This window comes from Heterocephalus glaber, unplaced genomic scaffold (assembly GCF_053883595.1).
Source record: "Heterocephalus glaber isolate CG9 unplaced genomic scaffold, H.glaber_assembly_v1.0 deba00001553, whole genome shotgun sequence".
Lineage (NCBI taxonomy): Eukaryota > Metazoa > Chordata > Mammalia > Rodentia > Bathyergidae > Heterocephalus > Heterocephalus glaber.
The window spans coordinates 4655296-4671800 of NW_028258344.1; the positions used below are offsets into that span (position 1 = coordinate 4655296).

The 16505-nt window shown below is 35.5% G+C and overlaps 1 protein-coding gene across 5 annotated transcripts in view; it reads right to left on the reverse strand.

The window, feature by feature from the left end:
• LOC147824123 (uncharacterized) overlaps positions 1-16505 on the reverse strand; it is a 152383-nt gene that overhangs the window by 39340 nt on the left and 96538 nt on the right. For all 5 annotated transcript variants that reach the window (XR_015442695.1, XM_087190356.1, XM_087190355.1 and 2 more), the window contains one exon: positions 10889-10963. Coding sequence is in view for 4 of the 5 variants with exons in the window: in XM_087190356.1 (XP_087046482.1) it covers positions 10889-10963 (75 nt within the window). In the remaining variant the exon portion in view is untranslated. The remainder of the gene's footprint in view (positions 1-10888; positions 10964-16505) is intronic.

Below are 16505 nucleotides of genomic sequence, written 5' to 3' on the forward strand. Positions count from 1 at the left end.
TGATGCTGAACCTCAAGCTTCTAGAAAAAGAAGAGCAGGACAACCCCAGAGCTCATACAAGGGAGGAAATAATAAAGATCAGAGGAGAAATCAATGCAATGGAGACTAAGAGAATGATACAAAAAATCAATGAAGCCAAGAGTTGGTTCTTCGAAAGAATAAACAAAATTGACAAACCTTTAGCCAACTTTGTCAGAAAAAGAAAAGAAAAGGCCCAAATCCATGCAATTAGGAATGAAAAGGGTGAAATTACAACAGACCCAGCAGAAATCCAGAGGATCATCAATACCTACTTCAAGAACCTATACGCCTATAAGATGGACAACACAGAAGAAATGGACAGATTCCTAGATATATATGAATTACCAAAGTTGAACGAAGAAGACCTAAAAATTCTGAACAACTCAATATCAACCAGTGAAATTGAAAATGTAATTAAAAACTTAGCAACTAAGAAAATCCTGGGCCCTGATGGCTTCACTGCTGAATTCTACAAAACATTTAGAGAGGAACTGCTGCCACTACTGTTTAAACTCTTCAATGAAATTGAAAGGGAAGCAATACTCCCAAATTCATTCCTGGAAGCAAGCATCACCTTGATCCCCGAAGCAGAGAAAGACCCAACTGAAAAAGAGAACTATAGGCCAATCTCACTAATGAACATAGATGCAAAAATCCTTAATAAGATAATGGCAAACAGAATGCAGAAGATCATCAAGAAGATCATACACCCTGATCAAGTGGGATTCATCCCAGGGATGCAGGGATGGTTCAATATATGAAAATCAATCAATGTAATACACTATATCAATAGAGCCAAGGACAAAAACCATATGATTATCTCCATAGACAGAGAAAAAGTATTTGACAAAATCCAACATGCGTTTATGATAAAAACCCTACAAAAAATTGGAATAGATGGTCTCTACCTCAAACTGATAGAAGCCATCTATGAAAAGCCAACAGCCAATATCATACTAAATGGTCAAAAACGGAAATCTTTCACACTAAAATCGGGAACAAGACAAGGATGTCCACTATTACCACTCTTGTTCAATATAATTCTGGAAATATTAGCCATGGCAATTAGACAAGAGAATGAAATAAAAGGAATAAAGATAGGAAATGAAGAAGTCAAATTGTCATTATTTGCAGATGACATGATACTCTATATAGAAGACCCCAAGAACTCCACCAAAAGTCTTCTACACTTAATAATCAAATTCAGTCAAGTAGCTGGTTACAAGGTCAACACACAAATATCAGTAGCTTTCCTCTACACCAATGACAGACTCACTGAGAGAGAAATAGGGCAAATAATTCCTTTCACAATAGCATCCAAAAAACTGAAATACCTAGGAATCATCCTAATGAAAGAAATCAAAGATCTCGTCTCTGAAAACTATGGCACTCTGAAAAGAGAGATTGAAGATGATATCAGAAAATGGACAGACATCCCCTGCTCCTGGGTAGGAAGGAGTAATATAGTGAAAATGGCTATACTTCCAAAACTGCTATATAGATTTAATGCAATTCCAATTGAGATCCCAGCAGCATACTTCATGGACCATGAGAAAACAATCCAAAAATTCATTTGGAGCAAGAAGTGACCCAGAATACCAAAAGCAATTCTAGGTAACAGAGCCATGGCAGGGGGTATCACAATCTCCAACCTGCAACTCTACTACAAACCTACTGTGATAAAAACAGCATGGTACTGGCAAAGAAACAGACTTGAGGACCAGTGGAACAGATTAGAAGATGCAGAAACAACGCCAGACACCCTCAGCCATCTCATCTTTGACAAAGGAGCCAAACACCCTCACTGGAGGAAAGATAGCCTCTTTAAGAAATGGTGCTGGAAAAATTGGGCTTCAACTTGCCAAAGATTAAAACTGGACCTATATCTCTCACCATGCACTAAACTAAAATCAAAATGGATTAAAGATCTAAATATTAAAATAGAAACTCTGAACCAGTTGGAACAGAGGTTAGGGAGTACCCTTGAAGACATCAGTGTAGGAAAAGATTTTATGAACAAAACCTCAGTTGCCTGTGAACTAGCACAAACAATCAACAAGTGGGATCTCTTCTTATTAAAAGGCTTCTGCACAGCAAGAGAAACCACCAGCAGTGTGAAGAGACAACCCACAATGTGGGAAAAAATCTTCACCTGCTCTTCCTCAGACAAAGGTCTACTATCTCGAATCTATAAAGAACTTAAAAAGATCAGACCTCCCAAATTGAAAGACCCAATCTGAAAATGGGCATCTGAAATGAACAGACATTTCTCAGACAAGGAAGTAGAAATAGCAAATAAATACATGAAAAAATGTTCAACATCACTGGTCATTTGAGAGATGCAAATGAAAACAATGCTGAGATTCCACTTCACTCCAGAAAGAATGGCTGCTATCATGAAATCAACCAATAACAAATGCTGGTGGGGCTGTGGGGAAAGAGGAACCCTGCTCCACTGCTGGTGGGAGTGTAGACTGGTGCAAGCACTGTGGAAATCAGTATGAAGATACCTCAAAGTACTAAGACTGGAAGTCCCTTTTGACCCCACTATTCCACTGCTGGGGATCTTCCCCAAAGAATTCAAAGAATCATACCACAGTGATATATGTGCACCCATGTTCATAGCAGCACAGTTTGTGATAACTAAAACTTGGAAACAGCCCAAATGCCCATCATCTTGAGACTGGATAAAGAAAATGTGGTTTTTTAATAAAATGGAATACTACTCAGCCATAAAAAACGAGAAATTAGAGACATTTATAGCTAAGTGGATGCACATTGAGGCGATACTCTTAAGTGAAATAAATAGGACACACATGTATAAATACCAAATAGTTTCTCTAGTGTGAGAAACTGGAAGTGTAAATAAGGACTAAATGTATAATAGGTAATGTGAAATAGGAAGAAAAGGGGGAAAGGGGAAGGAAGTGGGAGGGCTAGGGGAAAGGATAGAAGGGAATGGGATTAATATGAGAAAATGAAAAATAGGAACAAAATTTTTGTAAATAGGGAGGACTGGAGGGGTTGAAGGGAGAGCTGGGTAAGGGTGAAAAATAAGAACCAAGAGAGACTATGTAAAGGTGCAAATTTCCCATGATGAATGTCATTATATTGTATACCTAAAATGTACCAATGATTAGAATGAATAATCGATAATGTAAAATAGGAAGAAAAGGTCCAAAGGGGTAGGGGTAGTGGGAGGGGCAGGGGAAGGGAAAGAAGGGAAAGGAAAAAATGATGAGAAATGGAAAAAATGGAAATAAAGTCTTTGTAAATAGGGAAGGGTGGAGGGCGTGAAGGGAGGGCTAGGAATGGGGAAAAAATAAGAACCAAGATGCATTATATAAAGGTACAATTACCAATGAGAAATGTAATTGTGTTGTATACCTACAATGTACCAATAAAAGAATTTAACACAAAAACAAAAATAAAGAAATAAATTCTGTAAAATCTGTGGTAATGTCTCCTAGATCTTAATATTGTAATTTTAAAAATGTATAACTGATATTGTGTAACAGGAAGAAAAGGTCTAAAAGAGCAGGGGAATTGGGAGGGATAGGTGAAGGGAAAACAGGAAAGGAAAAAATATGAGAAGAGGAAAATAATGGAAACAAGGTCTTTGCAAATAGGGAAGGGTGGAGGGGGTGAATGGAGGGCAAGGGAAGGGGAAAAAAATAAGAACCAAGAGACTCATGTAATTGTACAAGGTTCTAATGATGAATGTAACTATTTTATACCTAAAATGTACCAATAAAGTTAATGGAGAAAAAAAAAAGAAACAAGATCCAACAATATGCTGCATATAAGAAACACATTCTACTCAAAAAGAAATTCATAGACTGAAAGTCAAAGGATAGAAAACAATATTCTATGTGACAGAAACTCAGAAAAAAGCAGGGATAGTTATTCTATGTGCAGACAACATGGATTTCAAGTCAAGACTGATCAAAACAGTCAGAGAAGTTCACTACATACTTGTTAAAGGAAAAATACAAGAAGAAGAGGAATTGTAAATATATATGCACCATATACCAGTTCCCCTAACTATATAAAGCAAATATTAATGGCCATGAGAAATCTAATAAGCACTAACACAATTATAATGGAGGACTTTAACACCCTACTATCACAAATAGATCATCTAGATGAAATATCACAACTGAAAGAAACTTGTGAATAAATGGATTTAGTAGATGTCTACACAGTGTTCCATCCCAAAACATCAGAATACACATTCTTCTCAGTGGCACATGGGACATTCTCCAAAATAGACCACATACTAGACCAAAGAACATACTTAAGCAAATGCAAAAGAATTGAAATTATCTCATGCATATTATCTGACCACAGTGCAATGAAAATGGAAACCAATGGCAAAAGAAACCACAAACAGTCCATAAACACATGGTAATTAAATAACACCCTCCTGAATAACCAATAGGTCACAAATAAGATTAAAGAAGAAACTAAACAGTCTCTACAATTAAATGTCAATAATGACACAACATATTGAAACTTATGGGATGCAATGAATGTAGTCATAAAAGAGAACTTTATAGCAGTGAACTCTCACATCAGGAAAATACAGCAAGCTCAAATAACAACCTAATGTTGAACCTTAATCTTCTCGAAAAAGAAGAACAAGTCAAAACCAAAGCTCACACAAGAAAGGAAATTATAAAGATCACAGCAGAAATTAATGCAATTGAGATTAAGAAAATGATACAAAGAATCTTTAAATAAAGAATTTGTTCTCCAAAAGATTAAATAAAATAGATAAACCCTTAGCCAGCCTTATAAAAAAAAAAGGAAAGAAAAAACACAAATTCATTCAATTAGAAATGAAAAGGGTGAAATTACAACAGATCCTCAGGAAATCCAGATGACCATCAATATTTACTTCAAGAAACTGTACTCTTCTAACAAGATGGAAAACACAGAAGAAATGGACAAATTCCTATATACATATGACTATAAAAGCTGGAAGAGGAAATAAAAATTATAAATAGGGGCCAGGGATGTAGCTCAATGGCTCCATGCCTGCCTGGCAAGCACAAAGTCCTGAGTTCAATCCCTGTTACTGCAAAAAAAAAAAAAAATCTAAATAACCCAATATCAGTCAATGAAATTGAAAAAGTAATAAAAAACTTAGGAAGAAAAGCCCAAGCCCTGAAAGATTCACTACTGATTTCTGCAAAAAATTTAGATATCTGATGCAAATTCTCTTCAAATTCTGCAATGAAATAAAGGGAAGCAATACCCCCAAAATCTTTCCTGGAAGCAAGTATTACCCTGATACCAAAACCAGAGAAGGTCCCAACCAAAAAAGAAAAAAAAAAAAAAAAACACAACAGGCCAATCTCCCTAATGAACATACATGCAAAAAATCCTCTATAAGAAGTACATAGGAAAATGGAAAGACATCCCTTGTTCCTGGGTAGGAAGAACCAATACAGTGAAAATGGCCATACTTCCAAAACTACTATATAGATTTAATGCAATACCAATTGAAATGTCAACAATATACTTCATAGAACTAGAGAAAAAAATCCAAAAATACATTTGGAACCAGAAGAGACCTAGAATAGCAAAAGCAATTCTAGGCAATAGAGACATGGCTGGGGGTATCACAATCCTCAACTTGAAACTATACTACAAAGCTACAGTGATAAAAACAGCATGGTACTGGCAAAGAAACAGACCCCAGGATCAGTGGAATAGATTAGAAGATGCAGAAACAACTTCAGACATACTCAGCCACCTCATCTTTGACAAAGGAGCCAACCACCCTCACTGGAGGAAAGATACCCTATTTAATAAATGGTGTTGGAAAAACTGGATTTCAACTTGCCAAAGATTAAAACTAGACCCATACTTATCACCATGCATTAAACTAAGATCGAAGTGGATTAAAGATCTAAATATTAAGTCAGAAACACTAAACTTGCTGGAAGATAAGTTAGGTAGAACCCTTGAAGATATTGGCATAGGAAAAGACTTTATGAACAAAACTGCAGTAGCATGGGAACTAGCACAAAGAATCAACAACTGGGATCTCATCTTATTAAAAAGCTTCTACACTGCAAGAGAAACCACCAACAGAGCTAACAGACAACGTACAATGTGGGAAAAAAGTTTTAGCAGCTGTACCTCAGACAAAGGTCTACTATTGAGAATATATAAAGAGCTGAAAAAAATCAGACCCCCCAAATTTAAAGACCCAATTCAAACATGGGCATCTGAAATGAACAGACATTTCTCAGACAAAGAAGTAAAAGCAGCAAATAAGCATATGAAAAAATGTTCAACATCACTGGTCACTGGAGAGATGCAGATGAAAACAACACTGAGATTCCACCTCACCCCACAAAGAATGGCTGCTATCAAGAAATCAACCAATAACAAATGCTGGCAGGGTTGTGGGGAGAAAGAAACCCTTCTCCATTGTTTGTGGGAGTGCAGACTGGTGCAACCACTGTGGAAATCAGTATGGGGATACCTCAAAGAACTAGGGCTAGAGGTCCCATTTGACCCAGCTATTCCCCTACTGGGTATCTTCCCAAAAGAATTAAAAGAATCATACCACAGTGATATATGTGCACCGATGTTTATAGTGGCACAGTTTGTAATATCTAAAGCTTGGAAACAGCCCAAGTGCCCATCAACTGGAAACTGTATAAAGAAGATGTGGGTGTTTTATAAAATGGAGTAGTACTTACCATAAAAAATGAGAAACTAAAGATATTTATAGCAAAATGGATGCATATTGAGGCCATACTCTTAAGTGAAATAAATAGGACACACATTTAAATACTGAATAGTATCTCTAGTGTGAGAAACTGAAAGTGTAAATAAGAATTAAAAAGTTTAAAATGAATAATTGATAATTTGAAATAGGAAGAAAAGGTCCAAAGGGGTAGGGGAAGTGGGAGGGGAAGGGGAAAGGAAAGAAGGGAAAGGAGAAATTATGAGAAAAGGAAAAAATGGAAACAAAGTCTATGTAAATAAGGAAGGGTGGAGGGAGTGACGGGCACACAGGTAATGGGGAAAAAATAAGAACCAAGATACATCATGTACAGGTACAAGCATCCAATGATAAATGTAAATGATTTGTATACCTAAAATGTAACAATAAAAGAATTTAAGCAGAAAAAATAAATCCTCTATAAGATACTAGCAAATGGAATGCAACACATCTTCAAGAAGATTACACAACATGCCCAAGTAGGATTCATCCCAGGGATGAAGGGATGGTTCAACATACACAAATCAACAAATGTAATGCACCATATCAACAGAGCCAAAGACAAAAATCACATGATCAATAGACACAAAAAAAATCATTTGACAAAGCCCAGCACACAGTCATGATTTTAAAACCTAGAGAAAATTGGAATAGATGGTCTTTAACTCAACCTGATAAAAGCCATCTATGACAAACCAACAGCAAACATAATATAACACTAAATGGTCAAAACTTGAAAGCTTTCAGAATAAAATGAAGAATAAGACAAGGATATCCACTATCACCATTCCTATTTAACATAGTTCTGGTAACATTAGCCAGAGAAATTAGAGAAGAAAAAGAAAGAAAATGAATAAAGATGGAAAAGAAGAAGATAAATTATCATTATTTGCAGATGACATTATTCTCTACACAGAAGACCCCAAAAGTTCCACCGAAAGACTTCTAGATTTAATAACCAAATTCAGTAGCATAGCAGGATACAGAGTCAACACTCAAAAATCAATAGCTTTCCTGTACACAAATAAAAAACTGAGAAACTACACCTTTCACAATAGCATCAAGAAGAAGGAAATACTTAAGAATAAATCAAACAAAGAAAATAAAAGATCTTCACATTGAAAACTACACTACCTTGCAAAAAGAAATCAAAGAGGATATCAAAAAATGGAAAGATATCCCTGTCCTTGGAGAGGCAGAAATAATATAGTGAAAATGCACATACTTCCAAAACTCTTATACAGATTTAATGCAATCCTGATCAAAATAGCAACAGCATACCTCACAGAACTAGAGAAAATAATCCTAAAATTCATTTGGATCCAGAAGAGACCTAGAATAGAAAAAGCAATTCTGGGCAACAGAGGCAAGATAGGGGTCCTTACAAGCCCCAATTTGAAATTATACTACAAACCTACTATGATAAAAACAGCATGGTCCTGGAAAAGAAAACAGACTTGAGGATCAATGGAACAGCATAGAAGATGCAGAAACAATTCTAAACAGACTCAGTTACCTTATCTTTGAAAAGGGGCCCAAATGCCTTCACTGAAAGAAAGATAGACTCTTTAATAAATGGTACTGGGAAAACTGCCTTTTCACATGCTGAAGATTAAACCTAGACCCATATCTCTCACCATGCACTAAACAAATCAAAATGGATCAAAGATCTAAATATTAAAACAAAAACAATTAATCTGCTTGAAGATAGAATAGGTAAAACTCTTGAAGATATAGAAACAGGCAAAGACTTTATAAATAAAACCCTGATTGCATAGGAAATATTACAAAGAATCAATAACTGGGATCTAGTCATATTAAAAAGCTTTTGCACAGCAAAAGAAACCACTAACAGAGTGAAGAGACAACCCACAGAGAAAAAAAATTTTACTAGCTGTTCCTCAGACAAAGGACTAATATCTAGAATAAAGATCTCAAAAAACCCAGACCCCCCCCAATTTAAGGACCCCATCCAAAAAATGGGCATCTGAAATGAACAGACACTTCTCAGATAAAGAAGTAAGTACAAATAGCAAATAAATACATGAAAAATCATTCAACATCACTGGTCATTTGAGAAATACAAATTATAACAACACTAAGATTCTATCTTGCTCCAGAAAGAATGACTATCATCAAAAAATCAACCAATAACAAATACTGGCTAGGCTGTGGGGAAAAAGGAACCCTTGTCCATTGTTGGTGGGAATGTAAATTGGTGCAATCAATATGGAAATCAGTGTGACACTCCTCAAAAAACTAAAACTAGAGGTTCTATTTGATGTATTTATTCCTCTTCTGGATATCTCCCCGAAAGAATTAGAAGCATCATACCACAGCATTATACGCACACCCATGTTTTTGGCAGCACAGTTTATAATAGCTAAATCCTAGAAACAACCCATTTGCTCATCAATTGATGAACGGATAAAGCAAATGTTATATATTACATTGGAGTACTACTCTGCCATAAAGAAGGATAAACTTGAGCTATTTTTAGGTAACTGGACTCACCTTGAGGCCATACTTTTAAGTGAAATAAATCAGACACACATGTTTAAATATCACATTGCTTCTCTTGTGTGAGAAACTGAATGGGTAAACAAGGACCAAAATAGATGATAGATGTTGAGAAGTAGGAAGAAAATGTTCAAATGGGAAGGGGACCAAGGAAGTAGGGTGGGGGAAGAGAAGGACAGTAAAAAAAGAGAGAGAGAGAATAGAAGAAAAATGGAAACAAAGCTTCTCTAAATAAGGAGGAGAAGAAGCATTAAAGGGAGGGGAGGGGAATGGAGGAAAAAAGAAGAATCAAAATGTGTTATGCACAGGTACAAATTCCTTAGGATGAATGTGAAAAAAATAAAAATAACTTCTAGTTAAACAAAAAAGAAAGGGAAATTGTGATAAGGGAGGACTCCAGTACATCCCTGACTCTTCCATTCATTTGTGACTGAAAAACTTCTCATTAGAAAGTATCCTCTCCCCATTATTTCTCATTTTCTGTCTGCTATCATCCTGCATCCATCACTCATGCTCTCGGTCCTTTAGTGAGGACCACAGTCCACTTCCTAGCAAGCTGTTGAAGGACTCGCCCACTGCCAGGAGTGCTGCAGTCACATCCTCCCACTAGGACTTCATTCTATGGATATTTTAACTGCATCTAACTGCCTTCCCAAGGTGTAATTAATTCTGGGCCATTTATCTGTACCTTACCTAGTTCCAAAAAGATTTAAAATTTTTACAAACATATATAATGAAACTAGATTACAAAGAGGAAGCATATATATAGAAACAATGTTAGAAAAATAAAAATGAAGAAACAGATGAAAATAGTAGATAAATTGTGTACCATAAAATCATGCAGTTCCTTGAAATGGCATGAATATTTGGTTCTCAGCTGTCTAACAGCCACTACAAGAAGGAAATTACAAGTCAAATCTATTTTATTCCCAGTATCTAAACTCTGAGGGAAATGTTTCCTATAGCTGGATCCTTATAGGGAAATTTTTCTTCAATTTAATACCTTTTATCTTCATCATCATTCTTATAGTAAAAATGAGAATATTCATAAGGTCATTTATAATATTTCTTCAAAATGTATCTATGACATATGATATAAACTGAGTTCATAATTTCACTGCAGAAGGACACAAACACCGTGGTTTAGGTTTGAGGCATAAATGAAAGTTAGAGAATCTAGAAAATGGTCTACATATCTTCCAGCCACAGCCCCATAAATTTTATCTCAGAGTCCTTGAAATCAGAGAAACCTACTTGACAAGTACTTAGAAGCACAAGTGTTCTGTGATGCCATTTAAGCACCTATTCATATACTGCTCTAGTCAACTGAGCAAGGACTAAGGTTAACAGGTTCTTAAAACTAAAAAGGTCATGTACAGAATAGAAGGTCACCCGCCTTGCACTGAAATGGGCTAAAACTACAAGGGACACAGGCAAGATTTTCTGTTCTAATACAAAGAAAAACTGAGCAGTTACATCTCAAAGCTCTGTTACTCAGAACATGGAAACAATAATTGTTGATCAGAAAGTTATCAAAATCTCAGCAAAATAACAACAAACCCTCAATGAAACACCCATGAAGCCAGGTGTCGTGGTGCATACCTGTAGTCCCTGCCCTTGGGAGGCTGAGGCAGAAGGATCAGAATTTGAGACCGTCTTGAACTGCATGGTGAGATCCTGTCTCAAAGAACAATAACAAACAGTTACTGAACATCCTGCTTTCAGCAGTAAAATACCTATTGAATCTCTAAGACCATTGGCTGAAGGGGCCTCAAAATAATTGACTTAATTTACCTGCTTTATTGGGCTGTTAACTGTCAGACAGTTGTAGGCTAGGGAGTCTATAAAAATTGAGGCTGTTTGTTTCTTAAATTTTCAGAAAGAAGTGTTTCTTTCTGGAAACACTTGCAAAAGGGAGGCTATTTGTCAAAAAAAGTCACTATGTTCATAAAATTAAAGTATGTGATCTGCATATGGAAAAAATGCTCAGGTTTATTCTCAAGATACATGTTGGGAATTTTACTGAAACCTCTTCAACTTAAGCATATCCAACTAAAAAATAAGCATATTATTTCTATCTGAATTTTTTAAGAAGTACAGAACCCTTGTATACCCAACAATAACTAAGTACTTTTTAGAAGAACATCAGCAATCTAAATGTAAAAATTCCATGTTAAAAAACAATAAAATAAAGTCCACTAAAAGGTCCTAAGCAGATATCTTGGTTTGACTTTGAGTTCAAGATGACAGAAGAACAGACTCAGGATGAAGGAATTAGAGACTGTTTATTTATAACAATTTCACCAGACAGAAATGATTCTTTGGTAACAAACTCAGAACCATGTAAATATGCAATTAGACAGCCACCGCCCCCATTTCATGAAAGCAGTGGCCCAAAGTCAGATGGGATATGGGTCTCTGGTGGAGGGAGGAGCTGTTAAATTTTAATCTATTAACCACTAAACTGGAGACAAATTCTATCAAATTGTTGTCATTTAGCCCTATTTTACCATCTGTCCATCTTCACTAGTACAAAGCAGAAAAATGCCTATTTATTCAAAAAGTCTTAAATACAATATCCTAAGAGGGTATAAAATGGAAAAGACAAGAGTTGAGCTTCTGTGTCCCATAATGAAAACATGTTCGTATCAATTCTGGAGTCAAATTTCTATTCCCCCAACACACAGTCCTACCACTATCTCAATGTCATTTGTTACCAGGTAATTAAAGCCAGATATTTTAGATTGTGAAATTTTGTTTCCATAACCGATTATTTCAACATCATTTATGGTTTATAACGTAGAAGAAGGAAATCACATAATCTACTCCAAGCACTGTAGATATAATCTTATTCCTGCCAGTTAAGACATTGAAGAGAGAAAATATTTCATGTTCTTTCTCCATATCCCCAGAGAGGGAAAATATATAAAAAATGATCTAGATCAGCCAGGGATTTAGCTCAGTGGTTTCACCACCTGCTTCGCAAGTGCAAGGACCCGAGTTCAATCCCCGGTACCAAAAAAAAAAAGATCTGGAACAAAGCCATGAAAATGGTTCCAAAAACCATTGAAGACACAATGATCACATAGAAAACAGTATTGTCTCTTAGCAACAGTGACTCATAGAGCTGAGAACATCAAATTAATAGTTTAATATTACTAATATAAAATGTGTGATGTAAGATGAAAAATAATCTGAGATGAAAATATGAATGAAATCTGGAAAGGTAATTGACCCTTGGTATTTTGCAGAGTCATTTTAGATTAAGATATTAAAGAATTACACCTTCCAACTCATATACTGCAGTTAAGAATCTATGACAGTAACCAACACACGCCAACATCAGCCATCACTGCCAGAGTTCAGATTGATGAGTGACTCCCCTGGCTCTAATACTTCCTCCTCTGATAGGCCCCATGTCGAAGGAATAAATGTCGGAGGAGCAGAAGACCTTTCAATTAGATAGAACACTGTCTTAAGATGAGAATTAAGGGAATCTGATTCTGACATGACCTCATCAAATCCAAAACCTCATTTTGCTGATACAGATCAGAGAAAAAAGCAAAAAGTTTGAATATGCACTTGTGTGCCACTAAAAATTCCATCACACATTTCATGGAGAAAACACATGACATTTGTGAATGTATAAGGAATGTGGCTGAAATGCCAAGCAGAAGTCTGCACGATTATGCTTACTTCTGGCAGGTATGTAAGCAACAAAAAACACCAAGTAAAAAGTCCCTGTTAGAAAATCCTTTGTTCTATCAGCAGCCTATCTCTTCCTGGGCTATCCTACTTAGTAAATGAGAATGTACAACAAAAAATACCAGGGACAGGCAAAGTCTCAAAAGCTGAAGTCCAATGTTTCCAAAAAGACTCTGGTCTTAGTGATTGTGCAAAAGACAGTCTTCAAACTGGGGTTACATGAAATAAAAACAAAATAGAAAAACATCATGAATCATTTTGTAAATTCAATCATAGTCCTGTTAATAAGTTCATAGGTCTTGTTTTTTAAATGTATAAGAATGTTCTTAAAACTTTCCATTTTGCAGTACTAGGTAGCTCAAGTGAAATAACAAGTTTATTTTTGTATAAATTGATCTTATAGTATTTTGGGGTCCTGAAATCCACATCAGAGTTGAATACATAACTTTACAAGTGAAACCTATTAAAATCTCTCACTACTACCATTATTCCTAAGAATTAACAAAAATATAAAAAAAGGAAAGAAAGAATCTGTTCTCTGTTCATTGCTCTGGTCAACTACTGTCACTCAGCTCTGGGAAGTTCTCTTTTGTTATTTCTCAAATCATTGCCACTCATCCATTGTTTTCTGTTCTGTCCTCTGAAATTTCTAGTAGTAAGATGTTGACTATGTCATTTTTGTCTTTTCATCTTTAGATAATACTTTCTAAGCAATTACCTTGCCCTAATACTCCAATTCTTCTACTGATTTTTTTCAATAACTGTATTTTTAATTTCCAAGAGCTCCTTCTTATTATTCCTTTTTCATAACAAATATACTCTTGCTTTATGAGTGGAGAAAATTATTGAATATCTCTGAGGAAACTAACCAGAGTTTCTTATAGTCTCTTTTGTTTCTTGAATTATACATTTGCCAGGCCAGGGATGCAGCTCAATGGTGGAGTTGCTTATCTAGCATGCACAAGGCCCTGGATTGGATCCCAGGCCCTGCAAATAACAACAATAATAAAACGAATTACAAATCTCCTTTGGGCTCTTTTTTTTTTTGGTTGTACTTTTTGGTCTTTTTTTCATGTTGAAGTTTTTTTTCCTCAAATGCCTTATTTCCTTTGATGATCTGTCTGTATTTAATAATAAGTTAAGCAAAACTACTTGGAAGCCCCTGTACTTGAGTAGAGCTTATTAATTGGAAGACTTTGCTCAAGGTAAATGGATGGAGAGATGGTCTTGACCTAGAGATCTACAAAATGCCGGAACTGCTTTGGGCAAGAAATGCTCATTCCTATCGCCCTAGTTTTCCCCAGTTTTTTCAACAATAACAGACAATGTATTTGTTTGTTTGTTTGTTTGTTTATTAGTTTGTTTGGTTGTTTGACAGGTAAATTCCTGACCATCAGATGTTTTAAATGCAAGTTGGAGTGGAGGTAAATGCTTAATAACAGATTTTTGATAAGATTTTCAAATGAAGGGGTCTTAGTCCCAAGAATCATTCTTGTTCTTCATTAAAATTGGTATATCTGAGTCCCAACCACCCCCAGAGTTCCACATATTCTAGGATGAAATTTCCTTTGAAAATATTGTTGAATTTGTTGTCAGTGACATTCCTGGAAAAATTGTTATGGGGGAAGTTATAATCTAAAAGGATTCTGAACTCAAATTGCTTTGCAGATATATGTCCCAAACATTTTGGAAATCATAAGGCATTACATGTGTAGTTTATGGGGGAAAAAAAAGATGGATGGTAAGTAATAGACTTGATGAAAGAAAAGCTCTTGCCCTTACATCAAATAGCTGGCAAATACAGTGTTACATATTTGGAATTTAAATTTTGCAGTGATGTTATGGGTTAATTAAATATGTAAACCATTCAACACAGTACCTTACATATAGACATTCCATAAATGCTAGGCATTACTTTTGTCATTGAAGAGATTTGTCATTTTATTTATGTATGATTTATCAGAGGCCCTTTGTGCATCATATAAATGGGAAGGAGAGGAAGACATTGATCAGATTATCACACATCACACAAGTTCACAAACACAAGGTCTGAGAAGAGAAACATAGTAGGCAATGATAATACCTACCAGGGAACTTGATCTATGCTGAGGGTCACTAGGAAATGTCCTTCGAACTACATTCTGTGACAGAATACAGAGTTAACCAGTCAAGGACAGATCAGGGTTGAAACAACAAGCTCAAATATGCTGCAGCAGGGAAGTTTGGGTATTGGGCATTGGAACCTCCCATAACTACCCAGCAATCACATGTTATGGCTAGTTGGTCAAAACCATGAATACAGTAGGCTCTTTATCCTTCTGACCAAAAAATAGATTTCAGTCTTAACTATTCTTCTTCAAATCATAATTGTTAAAAACAAAAACAAAAAAGTAAAGGAGAAAAAACAAAGTTATTTGTATCTTGGCTGTTAAAATATGAGTCATGATGTATCTGTTTCATCCCCAAGTAGAAAGAAATCTGTGGTATTTAATTGTGGTTTTTGTGGGTTTCAGAGTTGAGAAGTATCTATTTATACCAATTTCTTAATGTATGTAAATCTAGCCTCGTCTGTAATCTTCCACTATGGAATAATACTCATAGCTTCCATTTATTTCTTTCCATTAGCTGCAGTTGGTTTTCTACTGTTATTTTATTCTAGTAATTAACACATTGTCTTGGCAGCCTGGAGCAACAGTACTAAGGATGCAAATTTTTATATCAAACAAATACAAGACATTTTGAAAATAAAGCACACTAAATTTCTTTCTTTTCAGGTTCACTCTAAATCAGGTAATAGGAATTTGGGGGGCTATATACCTTGACCAAAAAAAGTCTTTAGAGTCAACAATAATCTACAAAACCCATTTACCCTTTAAGACCATTTGCCTCATCAGCAATTTTTCCTCAGAACATGTCCAGTGAGATACATGTGTATATGCTCTTATTTGAACAGATAAGGAAGTCTAAAAACAAATGATCCCAAAAAGTACATTCACCAGAGTTCTCTCTGCTATCAAATCCCAGCGGAAGGGAAGGTGTTGTATGGTCAATAAATCCTTTTGATCTTAACTGAGACTAATTTCCTAAGCAAGCCAAACTTCAGGATCCAGAAAATCTACTCTGAACAAAGAATCTTAAATTCACAATGGCCCTAATTAAGGACCAATGAATTAAATTGAGTATTTAGAGTCCAACTTTTTAAAATAAAGAACATTTGTACAGTGTAGTGCTGCCAAGGATTTTTCCATTGTGAAGATCTCTTTTTTATAAGAGTGCCTAAGTAAATCAGCCAAACCTTGTAATCCATTCCAGAACTACACTGGAAACACCAGCATGAATTAACAGTAAGTCTGAATTAGACAATAATTTATAAATAGAACTCCCTTAATTGCTATCAAGAATTTTTTAAAAATACTATAGCTACCCAGCATGGCCCAGAAAAAAAGATGACTTTTAATGCAAAAGGTAAAGCCCAGAATACCCAATTGAATGTTGCTGAAGATTCAGATGGCCT